The following is a 12,779-nucleotide window of genomic DNA, read 5'->3' as shown; positions in this document are numbered from 1 at the left end:
AAAGAGTTTTCTGTGCCCGCCTCACAATCCGTCCTCTGCCATCCGCTGCCCATTCCGAGAAACTACTATCAGAGGGCCAAAGACTCTGCGCACGCGCCGCTCGATGGCCCGCTAGAGGGAGGGCGGACCTGATGGGCGTGCGCAGTAGCGGAGACTTGCGAGCGCGCGCCACGGAGGAGGGACCCCAGAGGCCGGAAGGAAGCGCGAGGAGGGCGGGGCTAGCGAGGGAAGCCCGCCGGCCCGCAGTACGGCCGTCGCGGCCTGATGACGTCGCACAATGGCCGGCCCCCGCGGGTAGTGGAGCCCGTTTGTTCCGCCCGCGTCGTGCCTGAAGCCTGAGCCAGTGAGAAGCGGAAAGGCTGAGGAACGTCCTGTCCACGTTGCCCCCATCCCAGCGGAGCCGTGGCCGCCTCCCGTCCTCGCGCTGAGGTAAGTGGGGCTGGCAGGCGGTGAGGAAGAGGCCGCCCCAGCGGCGGCGGGAGCGAGGCCCGGGAGCCCGGCGCCGCCTCCCGAGCTCGGGCGCGCCCCCGGCTGTGCGCAGCCGCGGGCCGAGGCGCGACCCGGGACAGCGGGCAGGCGCGAGCCCGCTGCGGCCTGGGACGTCCTGGCGCCTTAGCGCGCCGCGGTCTGCCATGGTGAAGTTGGTTTTCCTGAAGCTGTCATTTCCCTTCCGGGCCATTCGGCGTGGCACATGTTCTCCGCCTACAAAGGGGAGAGAAGCACGCAGGTTGGCTCGAGAGGAGGCCCGCCTGGACTGTCGACGGGCTCTACGGGGAACTTTGAACTCTCGGGAGCCACCTGCAACTTGCTCTCGCAACTTCAAGTGTGCACAGATTGGACGTACCCACTGTACCCCGAGAGGCCTGGATCTCTTAGGAAGCGTAACCGCCTCGCCTCTTGGACTGGGAGCTCAGAGACACCGAGTCTTTGGCGTAAAGTTAGCCAAACAAGTGTAGTGCTGAAAGGAAATTAAACTAAGACTTACAGCCTCGCTATTGCTGGAAATTTAGTTTTCCTTGTTTACATTGACAGCTGAGTTTACCGGGCACAATAGTAGCTCTAAATGAGCCTTATTTAGCATTTATTTGCAAGAGTAGGGATTTCTTCAGACCCATTTGAGGATAATGAAAGAGGGCATTTGGTTTATCTTCACATTACCTATCCCAAGGCAGGGGTTGAGATTTTCAACCCCTAGGCTGATTCCCATTTCCTGGCTCCTGAGATGAGAATGTGTATGATCTGAGCACTTACGAAGCCCAGCCAGTTCTGGAATCAATTTAGTATGTCCCAAAGCCTGAAACTCCTCTCCAGTTGTAGGTGGGGAATGCTCAAACATTTTAAGAGAACTTGTGGATTTACTGCACAACACCCAACAGGTAAGCTCTTACCTTGCTTGTCTTTAAAGAGATTACCTTGTCATCTACAGACCATCTCAAGGTGACTACTCCTTATCAAAGAGTTTTTGGTTGAGCTTAAGTCGCTTTGGAGTGGTGTTTATCAACAATCCCGACACTCTTGCTGTAGACGTTGAAGCTATGAATGAGGATTTTAAACAGGCATAGTAGAACTTAGACATCAACATAGAATCTGCTCTGCTAATGGTAGTTTCCCACAGCTGGGCATGGTATCTCAGACCTTTAATCCCAGCATTTGGGAAGCAGGGGTAAGAGGATCTCTGAGTTTGAGGCTAGCCTGGTCTACATAGTGAGTTCCAGGACAACCAGGACTACACAGTGAGACCTTGTCTCAAGAAAGAAAGAAGTTTCCCAGGAGTTGTGTTTGTCTGTTATTGATCTTCCTTTGCTGAAGCTCACTTGGAACACCTGTCTCAATAGTAAGTCATGTGAAGAAATTAATAGTCACACCCCCCCAAGTTTGACCAAGAGTTGTTTTGTCTGTGTTGGCAGTTTACCAGGTCAGGCTCTTTTTTTGTTTGTTTGCTTGTTTGTTTCGGACAGGGTTTCTCTGTGTTGTTTTGATGCTCGTCCTGGATCTCGCTCTGTAGACCAGGCTGGCCTCGAACTCACAGAGATCCACCTGGCTCTGCCTCCCAAGTGCTGGGATTAAAAGCGTGAGCCACCACCCCGCAGCCAGGCCAGACTCTTAAGTAGTTTGTAGCAGTTCCTCAAAGGGACCCAACTGTGAGGAGAACGTGGCATTATTATTCTGCCATTAATAGTGTGGTTGGAGTCAGTTTGGCCTCCCAGAGCTGTTGCTGAGACAAGAGCAAAGGACACTGTTCTGGAGCTCTGGTTATAGTGTTTTACAAATTAGACAACTTTTTTGTTGTTGTTTTGTTTTGTTTTGTTTTTCGAGTTTCTCTGTGTAGCTTGGGAGCTTATCCTGGAATTGCTCTGTAAACTAGTCTGGCCTTGAAGTCACAGAGATCCACCTGCCTCTGCCTCCCTAGTGCTGGAATTAAAGGCATGCACCACTACGCCTACCTGAATTAGACAACTTTTCTTTCTGGTATGCAACAGGTAGTTCCCTGATTAATGAGATTTTTGTCAATTGTTTAACAAGCATTTTTCAGGTATGTCAAATGCAGCAGGGAAATGCAGCAGGGGACAGAAATAGTGAAAGACTTGTGTTATCCCATCCCTGAACAGGTTTACCACTGTGGATTGGAGGACTAAAGATTAGCTCTAAACCTTATGAAAATTCTACGTTACTGGGTGACTAAGACTGGTTGGTCAAAGATTGTGAAAATGGGAGTTTAGTGAGTTGGACTGGAGGATCCTTAATTCATTGTTTACACTTAATAGGGCATGTATTTCCCTGCATCCAGCATAGGGAACACACAAATTAGTCTCAAAACAGAATACTGGCACCTAGAGAAACAGTGACCCTGCCTAGAGCAGGCCTGGAGATCAAGCCATCTCCTGATTCCCAGTGTAATTTCTGCTTTAAAGGTATGATTTAGAGTGCTTCTAAAAAAAAATAAAAATGTGTAGATTTGTGGTTGTCCCTGAAAGATCCTCACCTGAATGTGGCCTCCAGTAGTGCACTCCCAGGAGGTCCCATGGGAAAGAAGACAGTGCAGTGCCTTTTCTCAGAAAACCTGTCAGGGCCTCTGCAAGGGAACCCTGCACCATGGCAGCTTTGGCCATGCCTCCTGTGGATGCTAAGAGTGACCACTGTAGTCTGAGAAGTGTCCCAGCCAGGTAGTGCAGTGTGTGGTGCATAGGCTACTGAGTGCCAGCCTTTTGAGAGCCTCCATCCTTTCTCACTCTGTAGGAACAGGAAGAGCGTGTGATTTCCATCACTGTGACAAATACCTGAGGTGATGAACTCATACAGAGAAAAGATAAAAGTTGATGTAGTGGCATACACCTTTAATCCCAGCAATCATGAGACAGCAGGTGGAACTCTGTGAGTTTGAGGACAAGCTGATAAGAGTTCCACACAGCCAGGGATACATAGAGAAACCCTATCTCAGAAAGAGAGAGAGAGGGAGGGAGGGAAGGAGAAAAGGAGAAAGAAAGAAAGAAAGAAAGAAAGAAAGAAAGAAAGAAAGAAAGAAAGAAAGGAGAGACTTGGGGGAGGGGTATATTTTGGCTCTCAGTTTGGTATATTCTAGAATCTAGACCATATTCAGTTGGTAAGGTAGACACCATGGCCAGAGTGTAACAAAGCAAAACCACTCAACCTCTCATTAAATGCCAGACAGCAAAGACTGGACTCCTCCTAGGCCTAACCTGCACCTCTTAGTAGTGTATCCCTAGGGACCAAGACTTTAACACTTGGGCTTGGGAAATTCAAGATCCCCACTTATAACAGAGGTGAGGAGACCTCCCAAAAGCCTTCAAATAAAAAAAAAAAAAAAAAAAAAACAGTTGGAGTTTGTATGGTAGGTGCAGTTAGATAAACAGAATAATGTACAGTGTAAGAAATAAGATTCCTAATGTAGAGTGGAATTTGGGGGTTTTGAACTGCCAGAAAGGAAGAGAGATTTTGTATGTCCGGGCTTGTTTATTCCTGTCATTGGTTGCTCAGAACAGCCTGTGGTCCCAAGAGTTATCTTGCCCCCACCCCCTACACACACACCAGGACAGCCACAGGTACTTTCAGGCCCACTCACCCCCACCACTTTATGACATGTGCCAAAAACTGCCTTCACAAATCAGAAGTTGACTTACTCCTTGCAGTTAAGGTAACTAAATTCACCTGGAGGGCATGAAGGCTCAGTGGGCATGTACACAGCACACCAGCCTTCCAAATTTCTCAAGCTAGTCAGCCCAACTATGTCTTTGTGTAAAAATGATATACTGTAATGAGTGTCTAGTGCATTGATATTTGGAGGGAAGAAAAGAGAAACAGAACCCGCAGGATTGTGGAGACCCTAGTTTATTTGTGGTCTGTACCAAAAAGGATTTGTAGTAGAAACTTCAATGGCTAGGAATAGAACTAATTCCGTCTATGGTCTGGGAACACAAGTTCAGAAGGCCTGACTGACAGTCCTGAGACATACACAGTACTCAGATGAAAGACAGCCTCCCTTCCTTTACCAGCCTGCTTCTTACTACAGTTCATGTTTAGTTGGGCATTCTGTCTCCACTTCTTACCATAGGATTTCATTTCAAGATTTTCAAAAATGTGAAAAATAACTCATTAACCAAATTTTGACTGAAACCAAAAGCAAACCAGCTTGTACCAGGACCCCAGAAAAGGGCTGTGACCTGGTTAGAAAGTCTTGTGAACCATACATAGATAGCATGTTACAAGGACAGTAGCATCTTGGAGCTTGGGCTTTGTCTTCTGTGATATCGGTTATATGACTTCCAAATTAGACAGGACATTTGGTTTTGCATAATGGTTGATTTAAAAGATAACTTTGTTTACAAGGTTGCCTTTAGCTATAAAATACTAGAATAGGAATTTGTCAGGTTTCAAGTAGAACATAAGACACTTGGTAACCACTTCAGCAGGACTGACTTCCTACTCCTAGGCAGCTGGAGAGATGAAAAGTCCCTGGGCCTCTATGGAGACTTAAAAATATACAATGTAATAAAAACTGTGCATAGCTAAGGATCAGATGTTACACACTGAGGAATTCATGTATTCCTTAATGTTGGTATATTAGGGGTGTTATCTTTGGCATTAGCTTGACTTAACTAAAACTCTACCTACCACACACACTAGAGCTTTGCACCAACTTTGCACAGAGCCCCCATCTGGCCATTGTCCTATATGATATTCACCATTGCCCCCTGCAGGACCCTCACAGCACTCCATAGAGATCAGAGGCTGTGCACATAGCTTCTGAACTTGCTCTTACTGCTTTTTGCTCTCACTCTTTAAACCCAGATGGGCTGCAGTTCACCACGTAGTCCAGGTTGGCCTCAAACTGTCAACAGTCCTCTTGTGTCATCCCACAAATCCCAGGATTCCAAACTGGCATGTGCTTACTATGCCCAGGTAGGACTGACTTCTTTTTTTTGGTTTTTCGAAACAAGGTTTCTCTGTGTAGCTTTGATGTCTGTCCTGGATCTCACTCTGTAGACCAGGCTGGGATTGAACTCACAGAGATCCACCTGGCTCTGCCTCCTAAGTGCGTGCGCCACTGCTGCCCAGCTTAGGACCAACTTTTTTTTTTTTTTTTTTTAAGATTTATTTATTTATTATGTATACAGTGTTCTGTTTGCATGTATCCCTGCAGGCCAGAAGAGGGAGCCAGATCTCATTACAGATGGTTGTGAGCCACCATATGGGTGCTGGGAATTGAACTCAGGACCTCTGGAAGGAAGAACAGCCAGTGTTCTTAACCTCTGAGCCATCTCTCCAGCCCAGGACCAACTTCTTAATATTCCTTTGATATTCCTTCCTCTGAACTGATTCTAGATGACCAGAAAATCTTGACTGCTGTGTATTTTTAGTGACCTATGATAGTTTTGGTTTTTTAAGACAGGGTTTTTCTGTGTGTTCCTTGCTGTCTCAAAACTTGCTCTGTACGCTTGTGATGGTGGCACACCCCTTTAATCCCAGCACTCGGGAGGTAGAGCCAGGCGGATCTCTGTGAGTTTGAGGCCAGCCTGGGCTACCAAGTGAGTTCCAGGAAAGGCGCAAAGTTACACAGAGAAATCCTGTCTCGAAAAACCAAAAAAAAAAAAAAAAAAAAAAAAGAACAAAAAACAAAAAAAACCTTGCTCTGTAGGCCAGGCTGGCCTCGAACACACAGAGATCCACCTGCCTCTGCCTCTTAAGTGCTGGGATTAAAGGCATGCACCACTCTGCTGCCCGGCAGGCTACAATTTTTTAAAAGTATGAATTTGGGATCTGAACTGAAGCTTGGAGATAGCGCACTTGCATGGCATGTGTAAGGTCCTGAACTCCGTCTTTAACGCTGTGCTCCCCCACAACGCGTGTAAGTTGAAGTGTACATTTTATCTTTAATAGATAAATATAAGTCAGATAAACTCCAAACCCTTCTTCCTTCATGTCATAAGTTGGTATCTGTTACTGATTTGATAGAAATACTGGCTACTGAGTGCTATACATGATGTCTACACTTACTCTCTAACCCCAGCTTAGGTGGCCGGGTTTTAAATCCAGGTGCAGCGGTGTGCTTTTTTTATTGAGTCAAGGTTTTACTGTGTAGTGTGGGGTAGCCTCCAGCTCCCAAGTGCTGTGATTACAGGCATGTGCTGCTACAACACCCAGCAGAGCAAAGTGCTTTCTATGAGCTGTGGAGGTGGAAAAACCAGAAAACATTTGCTTTGATTAAATCTGGATTTTTAGAAATAGAAGTGAGTCTTCTAAAAAGAAAAAGGTCTTTTATATAAGTATGTGACTTAAATGTCTAAAAATATTGTCATAGTCCATTTGTACAACAGATACCTGGATAGCTTTGGTTGTTTGGGCTCTGATATCACTGGTCCCAGAGCAGTGCCTTTAAAGAGCATGCTGGAGGCTGGATGGAAGGTCTGAAGGAGGTCTTGGAGTCTGAACCTTAGAGTACAGGGGAGGCATTGAAGAGGTGACAAGAAACTGTGCTTGAGAGGCAGGGTAGGAGAAAAAGGCTCAGTTGGAAACTGCTGCTGACCTAGGGTGCTACCTCATTCCACTATAGAAACCTTATCTTCAGAAGTCAGTTCCTGTGAATCCCAATAGCTGTCCTTTGCAGTCCATGGCTTATTATTGTTCACTTCTCTTCACTTGTGCTGGCTGCAGGCAAGAGGAAGAACTAAGTGGAGGCCAGCTGTAGCCTGTGGAGTTATGCTCTGGCACTTTACAGGGAGTTCTGTAGATTTGGGAGGAGCTGTATGGAGCAAGGGCAGAATGGGTCTTCCTTCCTCAGGGCAGAGGGCATATGGACCAGGAGGATAGACCCATGCTGAGTCTGTGCTGTCTGTCTTTTGCAGATCTGCGGGTCCTGATGGATGTGGCTGAGAGCCCTGAACTGGATCCTCACTCCCCAGAGGATGAAGAGCAGCCAGCGCTCTCAGATGATGACATTCTGAGGGAAAGTGGATCTGAACAAGATTTGGATGGAGCTGGGGAAAGGGCTTCCGATTTGGAGGATGAGGAAAATGCACCTAGGGTACAAAGCCAGGAGGAGACTCACTCGGATGAGGAAGACCGAGCCAGTGAGCCCAAGTCCCAGGACCAGGACTCAGAGGCTCATGAGCTGAGCAGGGGCCCAGCGGGATCTCTCTGTGAGGAGGGGGATGATGTTGAGGAAGACCGGACAAGTGACCTCAGGGATGAAGCCTCCTCAGTAACCCGGGAACTGGATGAGCATGAGCTAGACTATGATGAGGAGGTCCCTGAGGAGCCAGCTCCTGCTGCCCAGGAGGAGGAAGTTGAGAAAGCTGGGGCAGAGGACGAGGAGGAGAAGGGGGAAGGTGCTCCCGGAGAGGAAGGGAAGCCTGATGTTCAAAGTGTGGGAGAAAAAGAATCCACAGAGGCTGCGAAGGAGAAGAAGAAAGAGGATGACGATGGAGAGATTGATGATGGGGAGATAGATGTGAGTATGGAGGAGCAGGCAAGAACTTTGGCCCTTCAGCAGGCACATCTGATCCAGGAGAAGCAGGCTCAGCAGGGTTTTCAAGCTCTCTTGTTCCTAGAGAGATGGTCAGTGGTGGGCTGGGCCAGGCATGCAGGAAAATGAGAGCTTGTGTTGAGGCAGGCAAGGAAGTGCTCACAGTGGAGAATGGGAGGTAGACTCAGAAAAACCTCAGACTGGAAAGCTTCTGTCAGTAACTGCAGAGTTTCTGTGGACCCCAGAAGATGCCTTCTTTAAATCTGGCCTTTAAATCATGGGATCATGAGTGTGTCTGGGAGACTGGGTTTTCTTTACGTATGATTCTGTTGTAACCTTGAATCAGGAGGTTTTAGGGGACACAGCCCAAAGTTCAGATCAGTTGTGTTCAAAGCAGGCGAGGGAGGGGCAGAACAGATCAGCCATCTAGGGATTCTCAGGTGCCTCAGGAGGGGACTGCTCATCCGAGTCCTTCTGGTGGAAGATAGGTTAAACATCTGGGGTGATCGAGGGAGACTGGGCCACTGTCTGGGGATCCCACATTTCCATATACACCCAGTTCATTTTAGAGTGTCATGGATGGAGGATGACTGGCTATACAGGGTGGTTGGTCGTAGGGCTAGACCTGGGTGGATAGGGTTTGTGCGGCTGCAAGCATGAAGTAGCAGGTGTTCTCACCTCCTCTCCCGGCTGTGTAGTATATGGTCTCCGGAGTTAACTTTCTTAGTTCACCCTCATGAAGGACTTTGCTGTGCAGATTTTCTTGTGTTTTGCCATCGGTGCTTCCACTATGGGGAAATTGATCTCTACCTCAGTGTCGGTAAAAGGGAAAAGGTATGATGTTCAAGTTGAGATTATTGGCTGTGTTTTAGGTGTGCCTGGTGTCAGATGCTCCCTCTTAAATGCCCTTCCTTTCCTGCAGTGAAAGGTCAAATGGAGTTGAGAGTCTTCATAGGAATTATAGAGGGCCTTGACAGTGAGGGCGCTGGTAACTCTTACATTGTGCTGTGGGTATGAGCAATGGGGAAATGGATTGAACCAAACCTTCCCCAGACAGTACCCATCGTCTTCATCTGCTTGGTTCCCTTGGAAACAGAATCTGGGATGAATCTGCCAGTTGACTTTCTGGCCCAGTACAGTTCTAAAGTATGATTTTGTTTTTGCCTACTCTGCATGGTAACCCCATGTGAACTGTCCTACACTCCCTGGGAAGCAGCATGTTACTAAAAGACCCCAGCCCAGCATCCTTCAATAACAGGAGAGGCTGCTTCCTTCCTACCAGACTGTTCCTCTAGCCCACAGCACCCTACGGGTCATACTATTTAGAAGCCCTGGGCATCGGGGTCCCAGACATGTACCAGGTTCACAATAACATGCTGAAGATATAACAGGGCAGGTAGGCAAGTGGGCCCTGTGGATGATAGTTTGGGCCCAAGAGAGCACAGTAGCTCCAGGCCAGCAGCCATTTTCCCTGGAAGCTCCTCTCCTAGACCCTGTCTCTTCACTCCACTATATTGTTTGCGTGTTGACCTTTGTTGCTGCCTCTAGACTTATGGACCTCCACTGTGATTCTTGCTTAGTACGTGCATTGTTTTCATCATAGTCTCAGATGCATCCTGAACACTTAATGTAGGGGTACTGCCTGAGAGATGCTCATCCTCCGGGGCAGTCTGAAGATAAGTAGGTCTTTGGCCTAGGAGACTGTTCCTGAGGAGGGAGTCTGGTGATGTTCAGTTGCAAAGGGCATGGAGTAATAGGTTTATACACTGTTAGTGTACAAAGTAGTACAGACCAAAGTGTAACCATTGCTTGCTCACAATTCATAGAAACAGACCAAAGCTCTGTCCTGAAGTGTCTGGTGGAGCCCACTGTTCCCATAGTACTCTTCTGAGGTTTTAGGTGATCGAGAAACCATCTGTTGTTGTAGCTGAGCGTTTAAGATTGGGAAATGGAGGGTGAGCTGGTGAGGACACACCTTTGGGAAAGGTGGATGCTCCCCACACCCAGTTCTCTGCTTCTGGCCCGGTGAAGAGGTGTGGCGGGCAGGGTGGGTCGACTCACCTCCAGATGACTGTCCTCTGTTCCAGGATGATGACTTGGAAGAAGGCGAAGTGAAGGACCCCAGTGACCGGAAGGTGAGGCCTCGTCCCACCTGCCGATTCTTCATGAAAGGTAATTGTTTGCCTCCAGCCTTTTTGCAGCGATCTGTGTCGCCTCTGCTTTCCTGGGGCCGTGGTGGTAATTCATCCTCATGTCAGTGAGGCTTCATGGGACTAGACTGCAAGAGTTGGTGGTAGTGATGATGGTATTGATGGTAAACAATAGACCTTTTATTGGTTCTGTCCTCATTTTAAAAACTGCCTTAGACGAGGGCTGCCTGGTGTTTTTTACCCTGCAGGTTTCGGGTCCACTGTTTACAACAGACCCAAGGCTGTAACAGATAGTGGCAGTTTCTGAGTGTTCCAATGTTAGCATTCCCTACATCTGTAAGAAAGAACTACTTTTTACAAGAGGGATCAGAAGCAGGTCCTTTGGGATGAGGGGGTGGCATTGAAAAGACAAGGGAGAGCCTCTGAGGGCATTCCTGCAAAGGGTTAGCACAGTTAAGCGTCTTCAGCAGGGGTATTTGAGTCTTGCTTACTGATCAGGGTTGACCACATTACAAGTAATGTGATGCTCTGGTTTTGTAAAGCCTGGGCGGGATTCAGAAATGGAAGTAAGGCCAGGCCATGTTGGCGCACGCCTTTAACTCCAGTACTCTGAAGGCAGAGACAGGTAGATCTCTGTGAGTTCAAGGCCAGCCTGGTCTACAGAAGGAGTTCCAGGCCAGCCAGGGCTACACAGAGAAACCCTGTCTCAAAAAAACAAAGAGAGAAAGAAAATGGAATTAAGAGTCTCCAGTCTGCAAGACTTGCTTGGATGTTCCGCAGTGTTTTGGGTATATTTCTTGTTGAGCAGTTTCCTTGGACAGATAGGAAGGTGGATGACTTTGCTCACTGGCCAGCCTGTGTATGCAGTCTAAGTTCACAAGAGCTTCCTGTACTTCTTTTCCAGATGTTGTGACACCATTATCCACTCTTCTTCCACCAATACCAAATTCCATACCACTCAGAGGCCAGGTTAAAGGTACAAAATATCCTGTGTTCACTCTCTGTTGTGCCTTAAAGTCCCCTGCGCCAGAGGCCAGACTTCTTTCTCCTGGATCCAGAGCACAGCTAGGATGCCAACAGGGAGGAAGCTTCAGGGGCAGAGCTGCTGTTGCCCTTTCCTCCTTAGTGTCATTAGAGCTGGGGAGGAGATGCAGGTTAAGGCCATGGCACTATACTTGAAGAACAGGAGCTTCTACAGGTGGGCAGTGGAATCCTGTCTTATTCATGGGGAAGGCTGTGTCCAAGAGTAATCCACAAACAGCCTTGTCCCTAAGGCCAAGAGATGCCCTGTTGATGGGATATTTATGAAAATCCCGCTCAGGCTCACTTCTCTGGGAATATGCTTTTGGGATGCCAACAGAAAATAGTTGGCTGATCTAATTTGCACAGTCTATTGTGTACATTGGGGGTGGGGATTGCAGGGCAGTGTGCAGGTGACCTTCACTTGACATTGACCCAAGCACCCTAAGAATGAAAGGCTGTGACGTTATATCTTAGTTCTTCAAAAATTTTGATATTTAAAGTGCTAGTATTTCAAGAAATATAAGTGCAAGCAGGAGACTGTTTTGAAGTAATGGCATGAGGAATAAATGCAGTCATCCCCTGCAGATGGGTAGATTACAGCAACAAAAACCTGCGTTCAGTGTGTATCTGTACTTGGTTCTTATTAGTACTGCTCTCAGACTGCTGCACAATGCCTTTGCAGCTCAGAAGCTTGCCAGCTGCTTGGGACAGGCCGGCAGTATCAGCATGGAGTCTCTGGAGCAAGAACCAGAGGCTAACACCTTACGTAGTTCTCAGACCTTACCAAGCACAGAAGAGATGAAATGTATTAGAAATGCAGACCAGCTCTTTGGGAGACATCTGCGTACACTGGGATAGGATTGTTGCCTCACACTGGGTGGACACCTGTGGTTACACTAAACTGTGTTTGGGTTTTCGTGAGTGAAGCCATGCCATAGGGAGGTTTCTGCAGTCAAGAAATGGAGAGCAGCTTAGGTGTCTTAGAGTTTCTATTATTTTGATAAAACACCATGACCAAAAGCAACCTGGGGAGGGATGGGTGGTATCTCAGCTTACAGTTCCACATCATAGTCCATTATTGAAGGAAGTAAGGGTAGGAACCTGCAGGCAGGAAGTGGAGTAGAACAGGTAGATCCTGGAAGTAGTAACATTTCCAGGTCATTTTTAATCAGTGCTTCCCGTTCTCTCATCCTGTTATGGTGTGCAGAAAGAAGGAAAATGATGGAACTTGCAGTTCTTTGGGATGTCTTTGTCATCAGTACAAGAAATTTATTTGGATGCAATTTTTTTTTTGTTTGCCTACAAGTTATAAGCTTGGTGTTCAGTTGAAATCAGTTGATTTATCATCCTTATGATAGGGCTAAAGAGACAGTTTGTTAAGAGCAGGTACAGTTCTTGGAGGGCCCAGGTTCAGTTCCCAGCACCCATGTCAGGCAGCTGACAACTCCCTATAAATTCAGCTTTAGGGGGATCTGATGCCCTCTTTTGAACTCTGCAGGTATTGCACTCACATGTGAGAGTGTATACATACCCGCCCTAACCCCTCCCCTCTACACACAAAATCTTTAGCTGGATATGATGGAGTACACCTTTAATCCCAGCACTTGGGAGGCAGAGGCAGGCAG

The 12,779-nt window shown here is 47.5% G+C and overlaps 1 protein-coding gene across 3 annotated transcripts in view; it reads left to right on the top strand.

Annotated features, from left to right (window-relative positions):
- Nucleotides 1–261: 261 nt before the first annotated feature.
- Nucleotides 262–12,779, top strand: part of Zc3h18 (zinc finger CCCH-type containing 18) — a 42,984-nt gene continuing 30,466 nt past the window's right edge. The window contains exons 1-4 of one of the 3 annotated variants that reach the window (XM_059263884.1): nt 262–429; nt 7,362–7,966; nt 10,069–10,153; nt 11,036–11,107. In XM_059263884.1, coding sequence (XP_059119867.1) covers nt 7,376–7,966; nt 10,069–10,153; nt 11,036–11,107 — 748 coding nt within the window. In that variant the 5' untranslated portion in view covers nt 262–429; nt 7,362–7,375. The remainder of the gene's footprint in view (nt 430–7,361; nt 7,967–10,068; nt 10,154–11,035; nt 11,108–12,779) is intronic. The other 2 variants (XM_059263882.1, XM_059263883.1) reach the window with 2 other exon arrangements.

This window comes from Peromyscus eremicus, chromosome 5 (genome assembly GCF_949786415.1).
Source record: "Peromyscus eremicus chromosome 5, PerEre_H2_v1, whole genome shotgun sequence".
Classification (NCBI taxonomy): domain Eukaryota; kingdom Metazoa; phylum Chordata; class Mammalia; order Rodentia; family Cricetidae; genus Peromyscus; species Peromyscus eremicus.
The sequence above is the reverse complement of the archived record's forward strand: the minus strand, read 5'-3'. Positions and strand labels throughout refer to the sequence as shown.